The sequence below is a fragment of the Phascolarctos cinereus genome, unplaced genomic scaffold (assembly GCF_003287225.1).
Source record: "Phascolarctos cinereus isolate Bilbo 61053 unplaced genomic scaffold, phaCin_HiC Scaffold_4;HRSCAF=312, whole genome shotgun sequence".
In the NCBI taxonomy this organism is placed as follows: domain Eukaryota; kingdom Metazoa; phylum Chordata; class Mammalia; order Diprotodontia; family Phascolarctidae; genus Phascolarctos; species Phascolarctos cinereus.
In genome coordinates, this window is record NW_027555847.1 from 327436720 (window position 1) to 327459364 (window position 22645).

General features: G+C 37.4%; 1 protein-coding gene across 2 annotated transcripts in view; it reads left to right on the plus strand.

The window, feature by feature from the left end:
- ADAMTS6 (ADAM metallopeptidase with thrombospondin type 1 motif 6) overlaps positions 1 to 22645 on the plus strand; it is a 339960-nt gene that overhangs the window by 284279 nt on the left and 33036 nt on the right. Inside the window, exons 21-22 of one of the 2 annotated variants that reach the window (XM_021007265.2) lie at positions 10087 to 10216; positions 20925 to 21129. In XM_021007265.2, coding sequence (XP_020862924.1) covers positions 10087 to 10216; positions 20925 to 21129 — 335 coding nt within the window. Of the gene's footprint in view, positions 1 to 10086; positions 10217 to 20924; positions 21130 to 22645 lie in introns of those variants that run through there. The other variant, XM_021007269.2, reaches the window with a different exon arrangement.

Here is a 22645-nt window from a genome sequence, read left to right on the forward strand (position 1 = left end):
AGGCTGGCCACAGTTTAGAGTGTTCTTGGCTAATGAATTCATTTTTTATGGCACATGATTGAAGGTAGATCCAAATTAGTCATTTTATTCCACTGGTACAGGTTGTCTTAGAAGGGAATGTGAGTGTATTGCTAGGACCTTGCTATTCACAGTATGACAGGAGACTTTAGAATTCCTTATGCAGCTAAAAGATTTGATTATAATCTGGGCTCTTGAATCTAAGCAGAGTTTGCCTTTTAATGATATGTTTCATTCTTTGTCAGTAGAGGAAAGGTGGGGAGTCGGGGCTCTTCTGTTGTTCCTGGGAAGTCTTTTTACATCAGGGTCCTTAAACATTGTGGCTTCCTATTTTCAGCTGTAAACAAAAAGTGCTTCTGATAACAGCATGTTCCCTTAAACTGCTTATTTCCCAGCCGACATCCTCCCATAATAATAACATGAGTATTTGTAATCTTAGTTTTATATAGAACTTTGTACTTTTCAGAATGCTCTCATGTCTGCTCTTTAATTGCAGCCTCCCACTAACCTACAAGGCAGGCACATTGTTATCCTTTTCACAAAGCTGCAAATAGCCTTGACCGCCTCAAAAACCTGGGATGCTCTCAGCTGCTTTGCGTGAATAGAGAAGTAGTCAGGCATTGATTGTACAGCCTCCAAGACTGACTCAACACATGTAATAAGCATTTGAGAGCCTAGTAACTAGGTACATCCCTGTTAAAAAATAAGTTACATTGCTTGTAGGGAGATGGGAGAGTTAGGTGGGAGACCAGGTATGTGAGTCCTGAAAAGGCTAATGTAAATCTGGAATACTTGACAGCATCTTAAGAGTGAAACAATGAAAGACAATAATGAGTTAAAGTATAACCAGAAATGCTGAGCAATTCCAAGTTATTGCTCAGTAATCTGAACCTGCTTCAGAATAAGGCTTTCAGATTTTGCCTTTTGGTTCCACATTGTATTGATTATTGCTTTGACAGGTCCAAAGCAGGAGCCCCAAAGCTAAAGTAGCTGAGAAAAAAAGAAGTTCTTTATTTATTTCCATGCTTCAGAACAGACTTTTAAAATCATGTGGGAGTGCCACATTCAAGCTGAATTTTTCTATTTATGTGTGAATTCATTCATAATCAATAGAGAGGATGCTTTTAGAAAAGTAGATTTTTCCAAGATGTTATCTGAATTAAATAATTTCCTGCCAGGACAAGACAAATAAAAGTGGTGCTGTATTTCTCTATCCACCACAGATTTCTTGGTGAGGTGTTAGAGGAGGCAAAAGTAATCAATTAATTAATAAATATTTATTAAATACCTACTGTATGTGGCAGGACCTGTATGATGGGGAAACAGACAAAAATGAAAGTCTTGCCTTCTGTTGAAGGAAACAGCACATATACTATATAAGTAGATAGTAATCATATATACAAAGTAAATATAAGATAATTTTAGGGAGAAGTACCAGTAGCTGGTGGGATCAAAAAAATCCTCAAGAAAGATGTGGTGCTTTGAGCTGAACTTAGAAAGCAAAACATTCTAAGGGGTGGAGGTGAGGAGAGAGTACATTCAAGGCAAAGGAGACAGCCCATAAAAAGGTATGGAGATAGGAGATAAAATGTCATATGTGAGGAGTAGTAAGACAGTAATTTGGATGGCTTGTAGGGGATGGGGAGAACATAATGTCAATAAACCTGGAAAGGTAGGTTGGAGTCAGATTGTGAAGGGGGAGTTCATATTTGATCTTAGAGGGAATAATAGAGAGTCACTGGAGTTAAGAGGACTGACAAGGCCACACTAGTGCTTTAGGAATATCATCTTGGGAGCTGTGTGGAAACTGTATTGGAGTGGGAAGAGAGTTGAGACCAGGAGAACAATTAGGAGGCTATTAGAGTAGTATTTGGCTAGTGGGCATAAGGGCCTGAACTAGGAGGGTGGCTTTGTGAGTAGAGATAAGGGTTTGGGAGATACAGTGGAAGTGGAATAGATGAGACTTGTTAGCCAGTTGGATATGTAGAGTAAGAGAGAATGAAGAGGTAAGGATGAAGAGGATGCAAACCTAGATGATTAAAAGGATGGAAATAGGGAAGAGAACTAGGTTTTGAGGGAAAGAGAATGAATTCTCTTATGGTCGTAATGTCTATGAAAAAAGCTTTGAAAAGTTAAAAGTTCTATATAACTACAAGATACTACTTTTATCACCATTTGTGTTTTAAAATATATGGTTTAATGATTCTTTCTCATGTAACTTTCATGATCTTTCAAAGAGGTGTTGTAATACTATGAAAGAGATTAGGATGTTAGAATGGTAGTATGCAATGAAGTCAGCCAATTTTTTAATTTTTTTTTTTTAGCATGAAGTATGAAGGACTTTAGAAATCTATTTTAATTAACTAACTAATCTCCTAAGGAGAAAGAAACTTAGGTCTGGAGTAGGGAAATGACTTGCCTGTTACTCCCAGTCCAGTGCTCTCTCTACTATAGAGTCTCTCTTCCTTTCATTTTCTGTATGGGGTAGCACAGTTCAGCTTTGGGATACTTCAGACTATAGAAACTTTTTATAGACCTAAACTGTACTGCTATGATCATAAAGAAGTCATGCATGGAAAGAGTGGGAATTTAAATTCAGTTTCTCTTACGTTCCCTAGATTTCTTCTAGTCTTAGAAATCTTAGGTAACTTCTTGAATTAGGAGCATATATTATCACTGAATTCATTTTCCACTTCTCCCTCCCCCTTCCCATCTCAGGGCCATTTGCCATAGACAGAGTAGCCTTTAAATATATGGGTTAGTTGTTGCACCAGGCACCATACTGGCAGGGGCCTGTGAAAATAACAACACCTGAAATCTAAGGCCCTGTAGCCATGAGCTGCACCTGGCTCCATTATCATGTAATACTACCCCTGCAGAGAGGGATGGCTCTAATATGCAAAATCATACACTTACTTAATTTTGGGCTCTAGAAGCTGATGACATTTTATTTACTTATTTCTAAGGATCCTTCCAGAATGTTTGTGTTCTTACTAATTTGACTTTCTGAATCTTTTCAAATTTTTCTTTAGCACGAGGTTCCTGGTAACTACTTTTTTTTTAATTGTTCTGTTGGCTGCCTGGCTTCCAGAATGGCATGGCATTCCCATTCTACCATTAGGTAGAAAAATCTTAAAAGGGGAAGATCAGCCTGATCACTGCTTAGTGGTTTTATATACTGCTTATTCCGTAGGTTGAAACTTGGCATTCAAGCCAAGGTAGTATCAACTCTAGGTAATGAATCTTCCTTCTGTCCAGGCACTCCACTCCCAGCTAGCCTTTCTGTTTTTTCTTTTATCATCTATTCACGCAGCTATTGCTTTAGAGATTTTCCCCTCCTCTAATGTGACCAAGGAACAGACTTAGGGCACATACAGTCTGTCCATTCACCAAAAGGCTTGCAGGAGGCAGAGATCAAAGCTGTAAATGCTTCCTGTTATGTTAATGGCATAAGAAAGTTACATGATCACAGGTCCTGTTTTCCTTTCTCTAACATCTGTCAAAAATGTTATCACCATTTAGGGTGCTCTGTCTGCCAGATAATACGTGTAAAAGCACTTTGACAGTGAGACAGTTGTATACAAAGTTATTTTTCTTCTTCCACATAACACTGGAATAGAGTACTTTTCTGTTCAAGGAGAAAAAAAAGAAATGTTAAGAGATTTACCCAAGTATATTACAGCAGGCCCATGGAAGAACCAGCATTAAAACAAATAACCTTAAATATTCTTTCTTCTGCCACATGGGTCCCATGTATAATTAAAAGGAAGGCTTTGATGAGGAGTCATAGTTGCTTCAAAGCCTGAGAACTGGGGCATAAACTACATGCTCTCCCAATACACTTTGCATCTAACAAAACAAAAGAAAACAAAATGTAACAGAGAATGCTAGTCTTCCTGTTGCAGATCTTGAACACTTTCTCAGTAGGATTTTCCTTTGCTTAAGTGAGATCTGAAAGCCCCAGGCTAATTGATTGCTCTTTAGTGTCTGCCTCTTAGCACCTCGGCTGTTTGTTTGTTTTTTTTCTTGTATCTCACATGGAGAAGAACACAGGTGCTACAGAACAATGCAAACCCAAATGCAATTCCAACATATGTTCCTTTTCCAAGCCTGGTCTACTGGGAAGTGGAGGGTGTGAAGGGTGAGAAGTAGCTAAAGAACAGAAAGAGAAATTGTGATGGAGGAGGGAGAAAAAAAAGCTGGAGGAAGGAGGATGAGTCAAGCATGAGAAAAGGAGTTCATAGAAGGAAACTGAGCAGGGGAGGTAACTGAATATGGCCAAAAGCAAGTGGGGATTGGTAACTGAACCCTTAAATGAGTGGGAGGGGATAGAAGGATGGAGGTAAATTATAAGGAAACAAATAAATGTGGTGCAATGGGAGGATGGGTGTTCTTAAGTAGATCGGGATGGAGAAAGAAAGAATCAAAGATACGTCATCAGATAAGAGTAATATAATGCAAATGTGGATACATACATACATATATATGTGTATATATACATATATGTATATATATACATATGTATACACACACGTATATGTATATACATGTAAAAAGGGGGCCAGTGTCTTCTAAGAGAAAGCAAAAGAGAAAACGTAGACCAAAGATGGGGATGCTAGGTGGTGCAGTGAATAGAGAGCTGGGCTCGAATCAGGAAAACCTGAGTTCAAATCTGACATCTGACACTTACTAGCTGGTGACCTTGGGCAAGTCATGTACCTTTGTTCACCTCAGTTTCCTCATCTGGAAAATGAGCTAGAGAAGGAAATGGCAAAATCATTGCAGTATCTTTGCCAAGAAAACCTCAAATGGGATCATGAAGGATCGGACACGACTGAAACAATCAACAATCCTAAAGAGGAGAAAATAAGTGTCAGGAGACATTACTGGGTTGTTGGACCAGGAGAAAAAAAAAAGAGACATGCAAAAGACAAGAAGAAATAGCTACGTTTTAGTGACAGTGTCTCTTTCTGTCTTGCTGCACCAAATCGTTTTTGTGTAGAACAGAAGGAAGGGCTCTGGGAAGGTAGAGGGGAAGCCTTCAAGAGAAGAAAATGGCAGTATAGTCTTCAAAAGAAGGATGCAGCTGGGGAGGGGGTTGGAATTGATTAGTATTCCTGTGTGTTTGATTTCAGTTTCAGGGCAGAAGGACTTCACTCTGTAGCTCAGAAATGCTTGTGGCCAGCAGGTAATCATGATCATGATAGCCAAACTGCATATGGTGAAAGGGAAGGGCAAGGAGACTCTTCACCCTTCCCCTCCTCTAATGTCTTTCTTTGGATGCTGCTGGCACGTGGGGATTTACATTAAAGTAATACTGCTGACCATATGCTTGGATTACTGTGGCTGGTTGTTTTATCTTGGTTGCTGGCTACTTTGCTTGGATAGTATGGTTAAGTAAATTTATATTGTCTTAGCCACTAACTATATTTTTTAATGAAAGATTCTGCTCCCCCCCCCCTTCTATGCGTCTTTTCTGAAGAATGGTTCTTGGGTAGATATGAAGTGACTTGGCTCTGCAATGGTTCTGATATCTGGCAGTGCTGTGTTTCAAAGGATATGTATGAATGAGTTTTTCAGATTGCTTTCCTTTCAAGAGGAAAAAGGAGGCATGATGAGAGAAGAGAATCAGTACTGAAGAGGGATACAAATGTGGTATGAGTCAGACTCCCATGTCGCATCAAATTTATCAGCGCCAGATTCATTATCTGTCAATATCAACATTTTTGTAATTAATGGTTATAATCAGAAACCATATTTTTGAGGGGGTGGTGGCAAATTACTTTTAAAGCAAATACCAAATTTACACACCTGTAATTGCAGGTGTTTAATTTAAGAATAAAATGTTCCCCATGTAACTTTAAATTCAGCCCCTGGAAGTCATGCAGAAATTGAATTCACCAGAATATCTGCATGTTTCCAGGGGCATATGGACATTAAACCACTAGAGTTTTGTTTTCTATTAGACTTGCACTGACTGGTCAGAAGGACATTTTATGTCTTTTATTATAAACTATAAATCTGTGGATTTGAAAGCACAGTGTTTCTGTGTAACTGGTTGTAATTATTCCCTTAAGGGTTTAAATCAACTTGTTTAGCAGTGTTTTTCAGATCAGTCTAAATGAAGCCATGTACAAGAAGATGGGTAATTGAAAGATTCTAGTGGACCTTTAAATCTAAACTGGGCATTTTTTTTCTCTTTCTAACTTAGTTTAAATTATTTCCATTTGATCTGCATTTTCTGGTTTTCTGAAACTAAAAATTGAATTTTACTTAATCCAGAAGCATGTGCTTAAAAATCCCTCTAATTAGGTGGCATTGGTTTAAAGCGCTTTCCTCTTGCTGGTGACTTTAAGAAAAGAATCCTATTGTCTTGCCAAGTTTGGGATAGAGGCTGGAAGGAGATTTGTGTGGCGTTGGAGGGAGATTGTACAGAGCTGCTCATAAGAAGACTTGGAATAGATTATTGGTGCAGTCAGTTCTTGAGTGTGAAATACCGCACTGTCTAATATACCATTTCAGAAGAAAATTAATAAAAGATGAATGTAAAGAGAAAAATGCAGCTTTGTAAAACATGAAATAATATCAACTGGCTGTTTGAGAACTTAAATGGAAAATGTCATTAAAAATAATCTTCTAAAATTAAGTAGTGATAGTTAACCAAAAAGATTTTACCTCCGTCTCTAATATTTTAAAAATCTTTACAGTATGACCAAAATCAAGTGAGCTTCTGATTATCAATATCTAGCATAGTATTGTTTAAATAGTAAAGCATCCAGGAAATATGGTTGAATGAATGAATAAACCAATAAACACCCCATTTGAGAAATGTGTACCCACCTCAGCCTCTGAACCTGAAATTCTTAGTTGATGCTGTTGGCTTGTGTGTGTATATGTGATGTGTGTGTGTGTGTGTGTGTGTGTGTGTATGTAAGTTCATACAAAAAGTCTGTTAACTGGAGACAATAGCAGTATAAAATTTTACTTAAAATCAACATTCAGGACATGTATCTATCAGGAGACAGTAAAATATTGTCTGAAATACTATGGATGATATTTTATCAAAATAAGATTTGAATGTCATCTTTTTTTATTAACAATATTTTGTAGGAGAAAGAATGTTTGATTTGAAGTAAAAAAAAAAAGGCGGTGTGATACAGTGGAAAGAACAATGGATTTAGAATCTGAGGGGCTACTTTTGAATCCTGGCTTACTTACTATCTGTGTGACCTGGGGCAAATTATTTAATATGTCTGGACTTCAGTTTCTTGAGGGTTTGAATTGAATGATTTCTAAGGGCACTTCCAGTTTGAAATCTTTGATCCCTAGACATGGGTTTGAATCCTGACTTAGTACTTAATTATGTGACCATAGATAAGTCACTTAGATTATTAATGCAGTCCATTCTTGACCATGAAGAGGGCTAGGAACTACAGTTTTTTCATCTGTATATTGGAATAATACCAATAGGATCAATGTCACAGAGCTATCCTGAGAATTAAATTAGATTGTGTAAGTCAAATTTGAAAACCTTTCAAGCACTAATAAATGTCAGTTGCCATCATTGTTATCTTGTTCTTTAATAGTTTGTAGTGACCTTGCTTTTTGATTAAAAAGTGTCATTTCATTTAAGGTCAAATATGACCAGTTCTACATATGTGCTAATTTGATGAGAGAAAAGTGATTTTATCAGATTGAGGGCACTGAAATACTCTTTGTATAGTGGAGTGGTAAATCATATTGGGTGGTACCAGTCTCATTTTTGCTGTGGTGGGAAATATCTGTTTATAAAGAATAGCTGAGATTCTAGACTGGATGAATTTTCATCACACCCCAGATTTCTGGCAGAAAGTATGATTCAAATGGAATTGATTTTAAGACAAAATCTTGTCTTTCTGTGATAAGTGCCCTGAGTGCCCTGTTGACCCATTAGCCCCCACTCCTCTGTATCTTCCCCCTCTAACAGAACACAGCTATATGGATCATTGGTCTGACCCAGAGTGGCAGTTCATAGTTATGTTGTGTCCTTATGACTAATGATAGAGATATCTGTCTAAAAGGTGGACTCCACGGAGCCAGTTATCTGCCCACTTGGGATGACACCGTGGAGAGATAGCTGATGAGTGGTGTAGAACATCTGTGAATTTCTAATAGATGTGCTTGAGGTGAGTCATATCTTCCCTCAAAAGAAATCTAAATTTTAATAGCTAAAAATTTCCAGGCTGCCCTTGCACAGATTGAGATGTTTGATACATCTTTAAGGGGAAAGAAGGACATGAGTCAATATTTAGAACATTACACCATTTAGTTAAGTTGGTTGTTTGGCAGTTGCATTTTTTAAAGCAGCAACCAAATTATGAAAAAGAAATGTACTTTTTTCTGTTTTTGGCTTTAAGATAGTGAGTAAGAACCTTGAGTCCTTGCAGACCATAAAAATTACTTTCTTAAACTTATCTCCCCCATCATCCCCAAAGCCACGGGGAATTTGCCTCGCTAACCTGGTGGGCCTGATAGTTTTTCCTGTTCACTGCTGAAGTTATAAGGGAGCTTTCACTAAGGCCTGTGTAAGTTCAGTAAAGTGAAGGAAAAGTCTGGGGACCTCCAGGCAGAGTATTTCTAGGATTGTGCCGGGACTTTAGGGAAAGTACTAGGTGCCTAGCACTTCAGGCTACAGGTTTCCCACCCTGAAAGATTAAGTTTTCAATTTGATTTACCCAAAGCAGGATCAAACTCTGTTTTTCTGGGGACTTAGAAACAATCAAGTGATTGTATGGGGGCAAGGTAGGTGTGAAGCTGTGGTTTACTCAGTACTGCTAATAGAACTCTTGTCCCTTTCAAGGTAATTTAGCCCACCCCAGGGGTGGGGAACCTGCGGCCATGTGGCCTGCCTCAAGGCCGCAGGTTCTCCACCCCTGGCCTAGCCTGGTGTTTTTTAGCTGGTTTGGGTTTTTTTTCCTCTTTCAGCTTTCATGAATAACATGCCACCCCTGTGGCCCAAGACCTTTTTGTGGTACTTGACTTGTTCCTCTCTTATATCTTGACTTTCTCACTTTTTTGTTTCTGCAACTACTGGATTCTTAGACATCGAGGGAAATACTTGGGCCAAAATGTAGTCACCGGGGACTTTTGCTTCATAATAGAATTAAGCTCTTACTTTAAGCAAGTTGTTGAGACTGTTTGCTTTTTAAAATGTTTTACAAATTAAGAAAAATCATCATGTGTTTTTAATTTTCTCAGAGATCTTTCTATCAGGTGGTTTTCCTGTGGTGAGCAGGTCACGTAAAATATTTTTTAAGAATTGGGTGTGTGTTTGGGGTGCAAATGTACAAAAGAATTATGTACAGCTTTCCCAACTGTAAACAGTTTTAAGTCAGTTTCAATAGACAAATGGCTTAGTTGACAGAACATTTATTTCTGATGTTCAAGTATCTTAAAAGCCATACACTTTTCAATCTCCATGAAGACATTGGCATGTCATTACTTAACTCCTTGCTGGAATGATAAAATCAAAAGAGTGTCTTAAAATTCATGTCTTCCATAGACTGTCAGAGATGGGACCCCATAAATGAAAAGAGGCCATGGTGACATTAATGGAATGTGATGTGTGCTTATTTTTCTCCTCTGCTCTTTACAAAGATTAAATTGATGGAATATGTTCCAGAAAATATCAAGACAATAAATTCTATAGTACTATTTTATTTTAAGCCAAAACATAGTCAGCAGTTTTGCACAGAAACACTCTCCAGTGCTTTTTCATTGAAAAATTGGAGATGTATTGTGTTTTTTCCCCCACAAGGGAAAGAGGGAAGAAGAATATGCAAATATGCACAGTCTGTGCCTAAATCTACAGATATTTCCTACTGTTTGCTTGAAAACAGAATGCCAAATTCCAGTCCAGTGATTGTTGCTTAAAATTATAACAGAGAGGTGATCTCTCTTAAACTCGTTCTGAGACTGAGATAGCAGCAGTTCAGGGGCCTCAAGATTTCTCATAGAGTCAGAAGAATTTGCCTAGCATATGATAGAAAGCAAAATTACATTCTAGTTAATGGTGTCTCTCTTCTCAAGGTATCCAGAAGCAAGAGGTGGTGTGTAAGAGGTTAGATGACAACTCTATTGTCCAGAACAATTACTGTGACCCTGATGGCAAACCACCAGAAAACCAGCGTGCTTGCAACACTGAACCTTGTCCACCTGAGTAAGTACAAGATGATATAATAATTCTTCAGCTACCCAAGGAACGATAATAAGTGCCTTTATTGAGAGGGGTTTGTGAGGTGTATTCCTTGTGATGTTTGTAAATTAGATCAAGTAGGGAACAATCAAAGGAGTCAGCAATTTAATTTGTCCTTTTACTGGACACAAGACTTAGGTCTGACCAGAGATCTCAGACAGTGGCCCCTATGGTGTGTATTTAGTGAATTTATAACCACTTGAGTGCTGGGCAAAAGGCAAGAGGGGGAACACACTCCTTTGTCTTTCCAGTTTTGTATCTGAAGAAAGATAGTTGATAGACATGAAATTCAGGGGCCATTGGAAGATCCTGATGATTTCTGCAGAGGTTTGGAAATCCATGAAATGAGATATTATTGCCTTTTCTTATCCTTCCGTTGTAAGCTCTGTCATCTTGTGGCAGTGTATCCTTTTAGTATAAGGTTACCATCTTGATGCACACTTAGAGGGTGAATTGGCGGATTCCTTCAGTTGGCTAATCTAGTAATTCTCAGCTAGTATGTGTGTTACAAAGGTAGCAGTGAGGAATGCCTGTAAGATGATGTCTAAAGAGACAGCCCATTGAAATAGATGCTATTTTGGATTTTGTGGTTACAAAATGGGGCCTGCTTTCAATAGGCCACTTTTCCTAATCTTTGCAAACTTTTAGGATGCAACCAAGTGGCACAATGGCTACAGTGCTGGGCCTAAAGGAAGATATGAGTTCAAATTTGGCCTCAGACACTTAATATCTATGTGACCCCGGGCAAGTCACTTAACCTCAGTTTGCCTCAGTTTCCTCATCTATAAAACGGGGATAATAACAGCACCTACCTCCCATGGTATTTGTAAAGGGCATAGGACAGTGCCTGGCACAGAGTTAGTGCTATATGTTAGTTGTTATTATTACAAATTGAAAGAAGCCCTTCTTGGGAGAAAAAAAAAGGCAATACGTGCCAGTCATGATGAGGTTGCCAAAGAGAAATCTAGAATTCTCCGTGGGAATTTTGCCTAAGTGAGAACTACTAGATAGAGGAACATATGTAAAAGGCATGTCCCTTTGTTGGATTAAAGCTGATTAAACAGGTGTGATTCCCTTGCCCTCAATTTTAGTCTTTGCTTTTTTTATTGTACCAACATAGAACTGAAGAAAGGGGGAAAAAATCTGAATGCAAAGCAGGTGAATTCATTAATTATAGGTCTCACTGAATTTGGAGACAAAGAATGGAGGATTTCCCATGTGGAAATTATACTAAGTATACTCAGTATACTAGGCCTTATACTAAAGATGGCTACAACAGATTGGTATATGTGCACACAATCCCTAGCATTTAGTAGACAAGAGAAAGAATTCTGATTTTTTTCATATTAGAACTAGGTTGTTGCATTTCTTTCAATTTTCCCTGGGGTAGTTGTGCAAGTCTATAAAATGGGGGTAATACACTCCCTGACCCATAGAGTTATGACAAAGAAAAATGCTTTGTTAAAGTCAGCAATTATTTAATGTCTCCCACTATCCTGTCAGGCTGGCTGAGTTATTAAATCTCAGAGAGTTTAGAATACTGGTGACTGAGTAAGACAACAGAGTAATCTAGGGTGACAGGGTGTAAATATTCATTCAAAAATGTTTATAGTTCTGTGTTAGTTCTTCTTGAAATGTGATACGTAATGAATTCCCCCAAACTCAGACATGGTAAAGTACAGGAATGTGACCTTTGGTAAGTATTACAAAGAGTTGAGTTTATGCATTCAGTTTTTTTCTCACAGTTTTCTCTCATGCCAATTACATGGGGAAATATATTTCAAGGAAAACTCCAAAAGATATGTAACAACAAAAGATGTTTTTTAAAAAAGACAACACCTAATTACATCCTTTACTATTTTTAAAATGCTTTTTATCATATTTATGTGTGTTTGGGAGTCTCTACCCATCAAGATAACTCCCTCAACATCAAGATTTTACATATGAGGTCTGGCCCTTGATCAGCTCCATTAAAGAATCAGTGGTCTTAGTTATGCTTGCTCTATTTGGCCTTCTGGTTTTTTAAGCTTAAATGCTATGCTATAATTTCCTTTGGGAATCTGATAATTGGTCTTTTTCCTCTCCTGTTTTGGGATTGGCAGTGATTTTTTTTTCTAAAATGGTAAAATTGTAGTTGTGAATTTGATTGGTAATACCTGGGTTAATAAATATGGCTAACATCAATCATTTAAATTCAGATTAAGTTCAGAAAACATTTAAGTCCTTTTGTGGTTCCACGTGTGCTATTCTTTTTCCTCCTATAATCCTTAACTAAAGGGATAATGGGGAGAGGTAGGATGGTATCAGGAATACTAATATACTAAGGAATAGCCCAGGTCTTCCCTATGGAAGAGCAGACATATTCAAAAGAAAATATTAAGTTTTAGAAATAGATATATAAAATAGAAAAAAATATGTATGCATATAGGTCTGAGTAGACAAATATTTTCTGTAGGGATGTATAGTAATTAACCCTGGCTTCTGTCAAGTCCCAGCTAAAATTCTCCTTTTTACAAGAAGCCTTTTCCTATTTCCCTTAATGCTAGTTCCTTCCCTCTGTTGATTATTTCCAATTTATCATACACATATACACATACATATAGTTAATTAGTACATAGTTATTTGCACAATATCTACCCCATTAGACTATATTCTCTTTGCAAACAAGGACTGTTTTTTGTATTTCTTTGTATCTTCAGAGCACAGTGTCCTACACATAGTAGGTGCTTAATAAATGCTTGTCAATTAAGTAATAGATTGAGGCTCTTCCCCTAATCTGGCTTTATTGCCTTTTTTACTTGAATCCATTTTGTGAAAAGTTTGGTATTTGACTTTTTCTTAGTAGTTGTAATTATGTAACAGGTTTCTTAATGAACAATGGAGCAAATACCCATAGTTTCCCCAGAGGCCCATAAAGCTAGGTATTATGATAGGAATGATAAATTCCCAGTCTTCGGACACTTACAGGTTTAAAAAGAGAAAAAAATATTAAATTACATGAAGTCATTGTCTTGTTGTACCACCCATGTAGCTGTTCTTAATTAACATTGAGGTGTAGGAAAAATGGATTCATCTAGCCCCTCAGTAATTTTTCCACAAAGGCTATGTCTCCTTAATACCAAAAAGAACTTTTCAGAGGGAATTCTGTCAAGTGACTGGTGGTTTTGTCTACACAGTGCCAAACAACTGGCTCAATTATTTTAAAACTAAACCTACTGATTATTTTGGCATCTTGGAGATAACAACCATAGAGTGAGTCAAAATAAGCTTCCTGGAATCAATGAGACTTAAAGAGGGTGGAGAAGAAAGGGAAGGAGATGTTGGCTGAATAGGCAGGAAAAGAATCCTGGGTAGGAAACTGAGATCTAGTTCTATTTCCAGTTCTTCTCCAGCCTTTGTGTGATCTTGGGCAAGTAAATTCTCTTTTCAGGTCGTTAGTTACCTTACCTGTAAAATTTGGATGAGGTGATTTCTAATGTTCCTTGTAGTTCTAATGTTCTGTGACTCTCTGTCAGATGTTAGTGTTTTATGCAATGGAATTCTGTATGGGCAAGTATCTTGGCTGTGTTTCAACCAATTAGCAGAGTATAACAAATTTTCAGAGGAAAGTAACAGAAGGATAGAGGACAAAGAAAATGGCAGGGGAATAGGAGGGGATAAAGAAAGAGGAATTTATGTGAATCAAAACAAGGGAAAGTGACCCATGCCAAACTGAAAAATTTGCTATTTATTTGGGAAGGCACCTAAGAGCTCAGAGATTGAACTGCTGAGGAAGAATGACATTCCTTTCCATGGCAATACCAAAGGAAGGAAGTAAACAAGCATTTATTAAGCTCTTACTATGTGGCAGATATTGTGCTAATTGCTTTACAAGTATTATCTCATTTGAACCTCACAACAACTGTGTGAGAGTTGGTGCTGTTATTATCCCCATTTTACAGCTGAGGAAACTAAGTTAAACAGAATTTAAGTGATTTGCCCACAGCTAGAAAGTGTCTAAGGGCGAATTTTAACTCAGATTTTCCTTAATCCAGATCACTGGATCTCTCTACTGTGTCTTCTAGCTTCCAGTGCAAGAGTACTTCAGCTTCTGAAATATCTAGATTAAAAAATAATTCACTAAGCCAGATGGGTTCTGGGTAGACAAAGAAAGAAATGATGGTATTCATGCTATAGGCTGGGATAGGAGGAAAGGGAAGAGTCATTATCAGGCAATGTGATTAGACTAATAGAGATTTAGGATGTCAGTGGAACAGCACTAAGAATACATGGTCTAGCAGATGTAACTAGAGTTGACTTTTCACTATGTTGAGTTTGAATATGAAGCATATTTCACATGTAGTAAAATCATATGGAGATATCATTCCTGTATAGTAGTTTAAATTGTCATAACATGACTATAGTTTTTAAATGTCTTGAAAACAATAAAGTAGTTTACCCGTGGTGAGGTGATCGACAATTAGACAAACTTCAGTAAAATTCTTCATCTTAATAAAAAAAATACTATGGTAAAATATCAGTTACTAAGATACTTAGCACATGAAATGTTCTGATTAGATTAATGTACTTTTATGCTTAACTGAGGATTAAACAGAAATCTCTTTTGCTTCAAATAGTCATTAAAAATCTAAAATGGATTAACGCATGGTCCTGCTTAATAAACAAATCTGGAATCTTTCTTTGATGGTTAAGGATCTTAAAAGGCTTTATAATAGTTATTTCAAATATCAGTTATAATTTTATGGAACTGTGTGTAAAGGACTTTTCCTATTTCTTGGAGACAGAACTAAAGATTTATGTGCTGACTCTAGGATATTAGCTGAGGATGTTATCATTTTTAAATAAATATGTAATGTTTTCTTGTAAATTGCTCCTTTTATTTTTCAGATAATTGCAAAGTAGAAATAAAATTCTGTATAACTGAGGCTTTCTGTTGTTTTTGGTAATTAATCAAGGTTTTCCTTTTTTTTTTTGGAAATTGAATTCTGAACATCCTGGGCTCCCATGATTTACCTTGCTCTTTGTAAGATGTTTCTTACTGTGTGAGGCTAAGAACGTGTACTGGGTAGCAGAAGACGTCCTAACTTCAGTTACTTCAAGTGTGAGCCTCACTCGAGATGAGTTTGGTTCACAAAATCACAGAAGCTCAGTCTTTGCTCGAAGACCTCCAGGGAACAGAAACTATTTCCTGTTGAGGGATTCCATTATTACACTTTTAGACACTTTTAGTTGGTAAGAAGTTTTTTTTTTTTCCTTACCTAGAAACTGATGTTTCTTTGCAAACCTGTAGCTAGGACTCCAGGTTCTACAGTTTGGGTTCAGGTAGTACAATTGATGCCTTTACAACTTATCTCAAGTCCTTTCTTCTCATTTTGCTCAACTTCTTTTGGATGACATCTCAGTTTTTCAGTGTCCTTTCTAAGTAGTCGCTCTAGAACTGAATACAGCAACCCCTGATATGGTCTGACTAGAGTAGGACCTTCACCTCCCTTGTCCTGGATGTTCTGCTTCTATTGTAATTTAAGATCCCATTGGCTCTTGTGGCTGCAGTGGGACACCATTGACTCATACTGAGTTTACAGTCTAGTAAAACCCCCAAGTCTTTCTTCACATAAGCTCTTGTTTAACCATATTTCCCCAGTTGATTCAGCTCAGCTCTTTAACCTGAGGCTAAGATTTTAAATTTATTCCTATTAAATTTCACCTAATTAGAATCAGCCAGTCATTCTAGCCTGTTAAGAGCTTTTTGGATCCCAGTTCTGGCGTCCAGAGTATTGGGTATCCTGTCAGTTTTACGTCATTTGTAAATTTGACAAGCATGCCATCTATGCCTTCATTCAAGTCATTGATAAAAATCTTAAGCAAAACCAAACACCTTTTCCTCATGCCATTCCACCAGAGACTTCTCTTCTAAGTTGACATCAATACATTAATCAACACTCTTGTCATTTCACTAAATTTTAGTCTACCTATCTATACTAATATCCAGCCCACGTTTCTCCATCTTGTCCACAAGTCTAACATAACTTTGTCAAATGCCTGGCTAAAATCTAAGTTTATTATGTCTGTGGCATTTTCCTGAACTATTGATATGTCTGGTAACCTTGAAAAAAAAAGGAAGTAAGATTAATTTGGCATAATTTGTTCTCTAGATGAACACATGCTGTGTCAAGGGAATTACTGCTTCCCTTTCTATATGCTCATGAAAAATCTTTTGGTTTGGTGGATAGAACACTGGATTTGGAACTGGGAAATCCTGAGTTCAAATTCCAACTTAGATATGCTCTGGGTAAATCATTTAACTTCCTGGGCCTCAGTTTCCTCATCTGTAAAATGAGGCTATTGAATTTCAGTGACCTCTTCTCTTTCTCCACAATTTTTTCAGTGATCATTGACAGTGATTTGGTAATCACATACCCAGATTCTTTCAGTATTCTGGAATGTAGCTCATCGAGGTTTACTGATACAGGAACCTTATTTCTTTAGAATGCTCAGCTCAGGTATACCTCTTTCATGAGAAGAGATGTCTCTCAGTTCTTAGCATCCCTTCCAATATTATTGTATATCTCCTGTATCTGAGAACATGTATTCCCCAGGTAGAATATAAGCTCTTCAAGAGCAGAGACTGCCTCGCTTTCATGTTTTTTTTCCCCAGCATCTAGCACAACTCCTAATATGTAGTAAATACTTAATAAATATTTGATTGATTAAGTCCCATCTCACAGGGGATGGAAGAGAGACCCAGTAGCTAGCTTTATCAGCTACATTTAGGGTTAGTAATGCAAGGTTAGTAAACTGTCAATTTAGCAAACTTCATCTAATTCGGTCCAGGTCTGTAAGGTTAGCCAGTTTTCCTAATCTCAGTGCCTTTATGGCTGATACAGTCCAGATCACCTGCTGATTGCACCTAAAGTACTTATGGAATGAGAAATAGGACTCTAAAGGATTGATCCTATTCCTTATTTGATAAAGATTTGCTCTCAGCATAACGAAAGAAGTCTTTTTTGTTATCCTCAGTTCATTCTGGAGATATTTTTTATGAGAACATTCAACCTTTTGCTTTCATTCTTAGTTATTTTCCCCTTGTTTCCGTCTTCTGTACACATCTTTAAAAATCTGAGTCAGTTCCATTTGCTGCCACATTTATCTCTTCAGAGATAATTTCCTCTTTACTTCCTCCTCAGAACCATAGGTGTTTGTGTTGTCAGATTTTTGTTCTTGAGAACATCTGCTTGTTGAACTGACTTCCACTATAGATTTCAGGACACAAAATATTATTTACTTTTTCTCTGAATTCTTTAAAATCCACTTTCCCCAAATCTAAAATACCTGTAATGCTATGGCCAGGTTTCCCTGTATTATTTATCATGAACTCAGTCAAAGATGGTGAGTTGAGTTGCTTCCCAGGTTCCTGTCCTTTCTATTCAGGTAACTAGTTTTTCCATATTGGTCCAAATCAGATCCATAATAACAATTCCACTTGTCACTTCCTCCATCCTTTGAAAAATGAAATCATTATCAAGGCAAATCAAGAATTTCTCAGATGCCTACTTGTAGAAGAGAGAGAGCCCTAGTCTTCATGCCTGGTTTCCAGCTTGTTTCCCAAACTCCTCATCTATTCATTCCTTCTGACTGGTGATATAATACACCCCCATGATGATGTCAGCTGCTTCTTCCTCTTTTGTTCCTTACTCAAATCCAACAATGTTTACTTTTTCTATTTCTCGATTTTCCTCATAGACTAGATCTTTTTAAATAAAATAATATTTTATTTTTCCCCTAATTGCATAGACAAACAATTTTTAACATTTGTTGTTTTTTAAAGTTTTGAGTTCCAAATTCTATCTCTGGCCCCTCCCCCTGGAATGGTAAACAAGCTGATATAGGTTATATGTATACAATCATGAAAACATTTCCATATTAGTCATTTTGTGTAAGAAGACTCAAATAAAAAAAGAAAGAAGGTAAAAAATGGTATGCTTCAACAGACTAGATCTTTTTGATGCAAAGTGCTAATCCACTGATACTTTTGTCTGTGTTATTTCAATAACAAGTACCTTCCATGGTAGATGAAAGTTAGGTGATACAAAAAATGAAGTGCTAAACTTGGAGTTTGGAAGGCTAGGGTTTGAATTCAGACTCTTACTTAGTGGTGTGATTGACCCTGAGCAAGTCATTTGATGTCTTTTAGCCTCATTTTCCTCATTTGTAAAGTGGAGATATTAATGGTACGTACCTGTTGTGAAGATTAGATGAGATAACATGTGCTTTGCAAACCTTAAAGTGCTATATATATGCTAGCTATCATTATTATTATTATTACTGCTATATTTTGCTCCTGCAGTGCTTCAGTGATGCTTAGTGGTCAAATTTACCTCCTCGTATAAAGATTTCTATTTAGTTATTGCTCATGAGCATTTGTGTGTAGAAAGACATCTAAGGGCAGTGGGGTTCTTTCTGGATGTGGCCTTCTGTGAAGTTTTACACCTCTTCATGAGGAGTTGATGTGAGGAGATTGTGGTTAAGGTGGTACTGAAAAGAAATGTAAGAACAAGGACTGAATGGGAAGGGGACTTTCTGGACAGTCAATCAGTGGGTGGTCTAGACCATGACATCCTTTTCCCATCCCCTTTATCAATCACAAGGGCATTCTGATTGAGAAAGTTTTTTAGTTCTGCACACTTGGGTTCGTGAAGTTTGCTAAACTGATCGCTTACTAACCTTGCATTTATAACCCTAAATGTAGCTGACTAGGCCAGTGATTTGGTACATAGGAACTTCCTGGTATATGAGTGGCTCAAACAATGGTCAGATATAGAGTCAGCCAGGGCCTAGCAATAGGCCAGTTCTCATAGGTGACTCAGTGGATAGAGTGTTGGACTTGTAGTCAGGAAGACCTGAGTTTGGATTCTCCCTCAAACACTTACTAGCTGTGTGAACATGGACAAGTCACTTAACCTCTGTCTGCCTGTTTCCTCATCTATAAAGTAGAGAAAGTAATAGCATCTACTTGTCAAAGATATTGTGAAGATAAAAAGCTAATGTTTGTAAAGCGCTTTGCAAAGTGATATCTAAATGTTAGCTATTATTATTATTATTAATTAGATTCCTTCTATATCATATATGGTATGACAGCAAAAGAACATGTATTGTTTGTTCATTCCTCCTCCGTTTTCTGTATGATTCTGTATGATTCCCTCATGATCAGATCTGCATGTCTCCATGCACATATAATCTTCTTGGACCTCATTAGATGCACTCAGTCCCTTGCCAAGAGCCCATCATTCCTGTATCTGAAACTTAGCTAGGTTTTGCTTTGGGTGAAAAAACAGTATTTAAAACAACTATTTAAACCACTCAACAATTCAAGCCTAGAGTAGAAAGAATGATTTTGTGAACAATGAAGAAGTCAGCAGGCTAATGGATCAGGCTTTGAAGGGTTGAAAGAGTGTAAAAGCAGTGTTGAAAGCAGAAGGGAAATTGAGAAGGTGATTAATAAGTTTATTTTTATTCATTCCAAGTTGAAGGCTGTGGTGATACATGCAGGCTAAGGTATTATAGACAGACTCATAGCAAAACTAGGCTGGACAAAGAGTGAAAAGTCAGAGGTGGCACAGACTAAGGGAGACAGAAAAACAGAAACACCTACTGAATCACCAGCACCAACCTGTCTGCACCTGTCTTTAATTTAGCGGTCTTGTAAGGAACGTCAAAGCTGGACCCTTCTTACAATATGCTATCTAATGAGATCATGGCTGGAGGTGGTATGACTGAATTTTCTATGACTGAGTAGACATTTCTGTTTTATCTCCCAATCTTAGTGATGAAATCACTGTTTTTCTTTGTCCTTGGCAACTGAATCAGAGTTTTAGTATGGCTGGCATACAAGTTATCATCTTCAGTATACAAGTACACATTTCCTCCCCCAAAATGACATCATTCTCATTTATGAAAAACAAAAATTTTTTTAAAAGAAAGAAAATTTGAAAATATTTTTATCTCCTTTGGAGATTGATTCAGAATAAGAGAGCCCAAAAATGCTGTGTGATATTTTTTGAGAAAGGAACAATTGAAAGAAAATTCATCCTTAACATAAATACTGAGTTTTCAAAAATTTAGGTCTTGAACTGACCAATTTCTTTTGTTTTGATGAATAATATTTTTGTAATGTTTTATTAGGGAATGAAAGAATTCCAAATAATAAAAAACAATAAAGTCCATTGTGGACCCATAAATCAAACATAGCCTCAAGTTTAGGATACAAGGAATTTGTCAAATCCTCTTGGGTTTAATGCTGAAAGGGAGTGGTAGAAAATCCCAGGTGCTGATACATGAAAACATCACAACAGCTCTGAGTTGGTTCCCAAGTAGTGGAGAGAGATTTGTGCTGACATCCATCCCTCCATATCCCTTTCTTGGCACTTAAATACTAGACAATGGGCCATCGGGGACCATTGTCCCCAGTACTAAGGGACTGTTATTGAGTTGCACAGTTATCCCATAGTGTGAGTGTATGTCCAGCAATTTCAACCACCATGAACACCTTACTCTTTCCAGATAGATATACTTGAGAAAGGATTTGGTCTCTTTTTGAAATTGCTTGCAACTCAGCTGAAAATTGCTGCTGCACTTAGGAAATGCTTCTCTGTGTTTCTCCCACTTGGTGCTACAGGTGGTTTATTGGGGATTGGTTGGAGTGCAGCAAGACCTGTGATGGTGGAATGCGCACGAGGACAGTGCTCTGTATCAGGAAGATTGGACCTTCCGAGGAGGAGACACTGGACTACAGTAGCTGTTTAACCCATCGGCCCATTGAAAAAGAGCCCTGCAACAACCAGTCTTGCCCCCCTCAGTGGGTTGCTTTGGACTGGTCAGAAGTAAGGAAATCTGAGGCTGTCTTCTTTTTTTCTCCAAGATGTCTTTACTATCAATAGCAAAATATTTAATACTTTGGACATCTGAGTATGTGAAGTTCCTAGTGCTTGCCAAAGTAAGGATACCTGCATACCAGTGAATCTGAGCCATGTTATTTTCTATTATTGTTTGACAGGTAGTAAGATTTTCCGAGGTCATGGAAGTTAATGAATTTTTAGCATCCAATCTAATGGAGAGAGAGTTTAAAGCAGGGGTTCTTCAAGGTTTTTTTTATGTCATGGACCCCTCTGGCAGTCTAGTGAAGCCTATGGATCCCTTCTCATAATAATGTTTTAGAATTCATAAAATATATAGAAAACAAATATATAAAAGTACATTTATGAAAACAGTAAAAAAAAGTTCATGGACCCCAAGTTAAGAACCCCTGAGAGTTTAGGGACTTTATTCACATGATTACTCATGTATCTTTCACCTCTTTGCTCTTCTTAAGTAGTGGTCCTCTCATAGCCAGGAAAATATGTATTTCCTTGAAAATTGAAGTGAAAACAAAGATTCTTTCTTCAGGCCTTCTTGGAAGACGGGGGGGGGAAAGATAACATTTTAAATCGTGTAAATATGTCTGCTCTTATCATTTGAATTTAATTAAATGGCTGCCTAAACCCAGACATAATGCAATGATATGAACATGTTAAGGTTTAGGCTCCTGCCTTCCAGTCACTCAGGGGAAAGTAGAATGTATTCTTCCTTTGCTTTCAACCCATGTTCTTATGCTTACTATGTAGCTCTTCATGAATCATCAATTGATCCTTACTTAATTAGATTCTAGGACATTATAGAAAGTGCTCTGTCCAAGGTCTGGTGAAGAAATATGGAGTCAATGTCATCGACATGCTGAGGAATTCAAAGTTCTGAATGTGTCATTTTCTCCCCAAGTACTTTTACCTGGGCAAGGAGGAAGAATTGGCTACAATGTTTTTGGCTACACATGTGCCATAGAGAAAGCTAATAAAAAGCAGGACATTAGAGGAGCTCTTTAGAATGAAATAAAGGATGAAACTGATTCTTGACCTTACGCTATTCATCCTGGTTTAGATACCCATCTACTGTCCACATATTCCTTAGGGTGGTAACATTCCTGGGTACTGATCAGTAAGAAATGAATGATGAAGTGAAAACAAAAATTTGTGTATATATTTGGTGAAAACATTCCAAGTTTAATGGCATAGTTTAGATGTTTAGAAAGACAAGAGTCGTGTCAGCTATGTTTTCTGTGATTGACTTGCATTGGTCCATAAATGTGACACTCACCTTGGGTCTCTCTCCTGAGCAAGCTTTCGCAAGAAAATCAGACCAAATATTGTTCTTTCAGAAATCTTGTGGGTGACTTGAGAGGTAACTCTCTTTTCTCTGAATCGATACTGTTTGAGTGGCCTTGCCTTCTGGGAGGCATGGTGGTATACGAAGACCTGTGTTTTAGATGGGATGTAAAAGAGGAGATGCTGACCATTGTGGTTACCC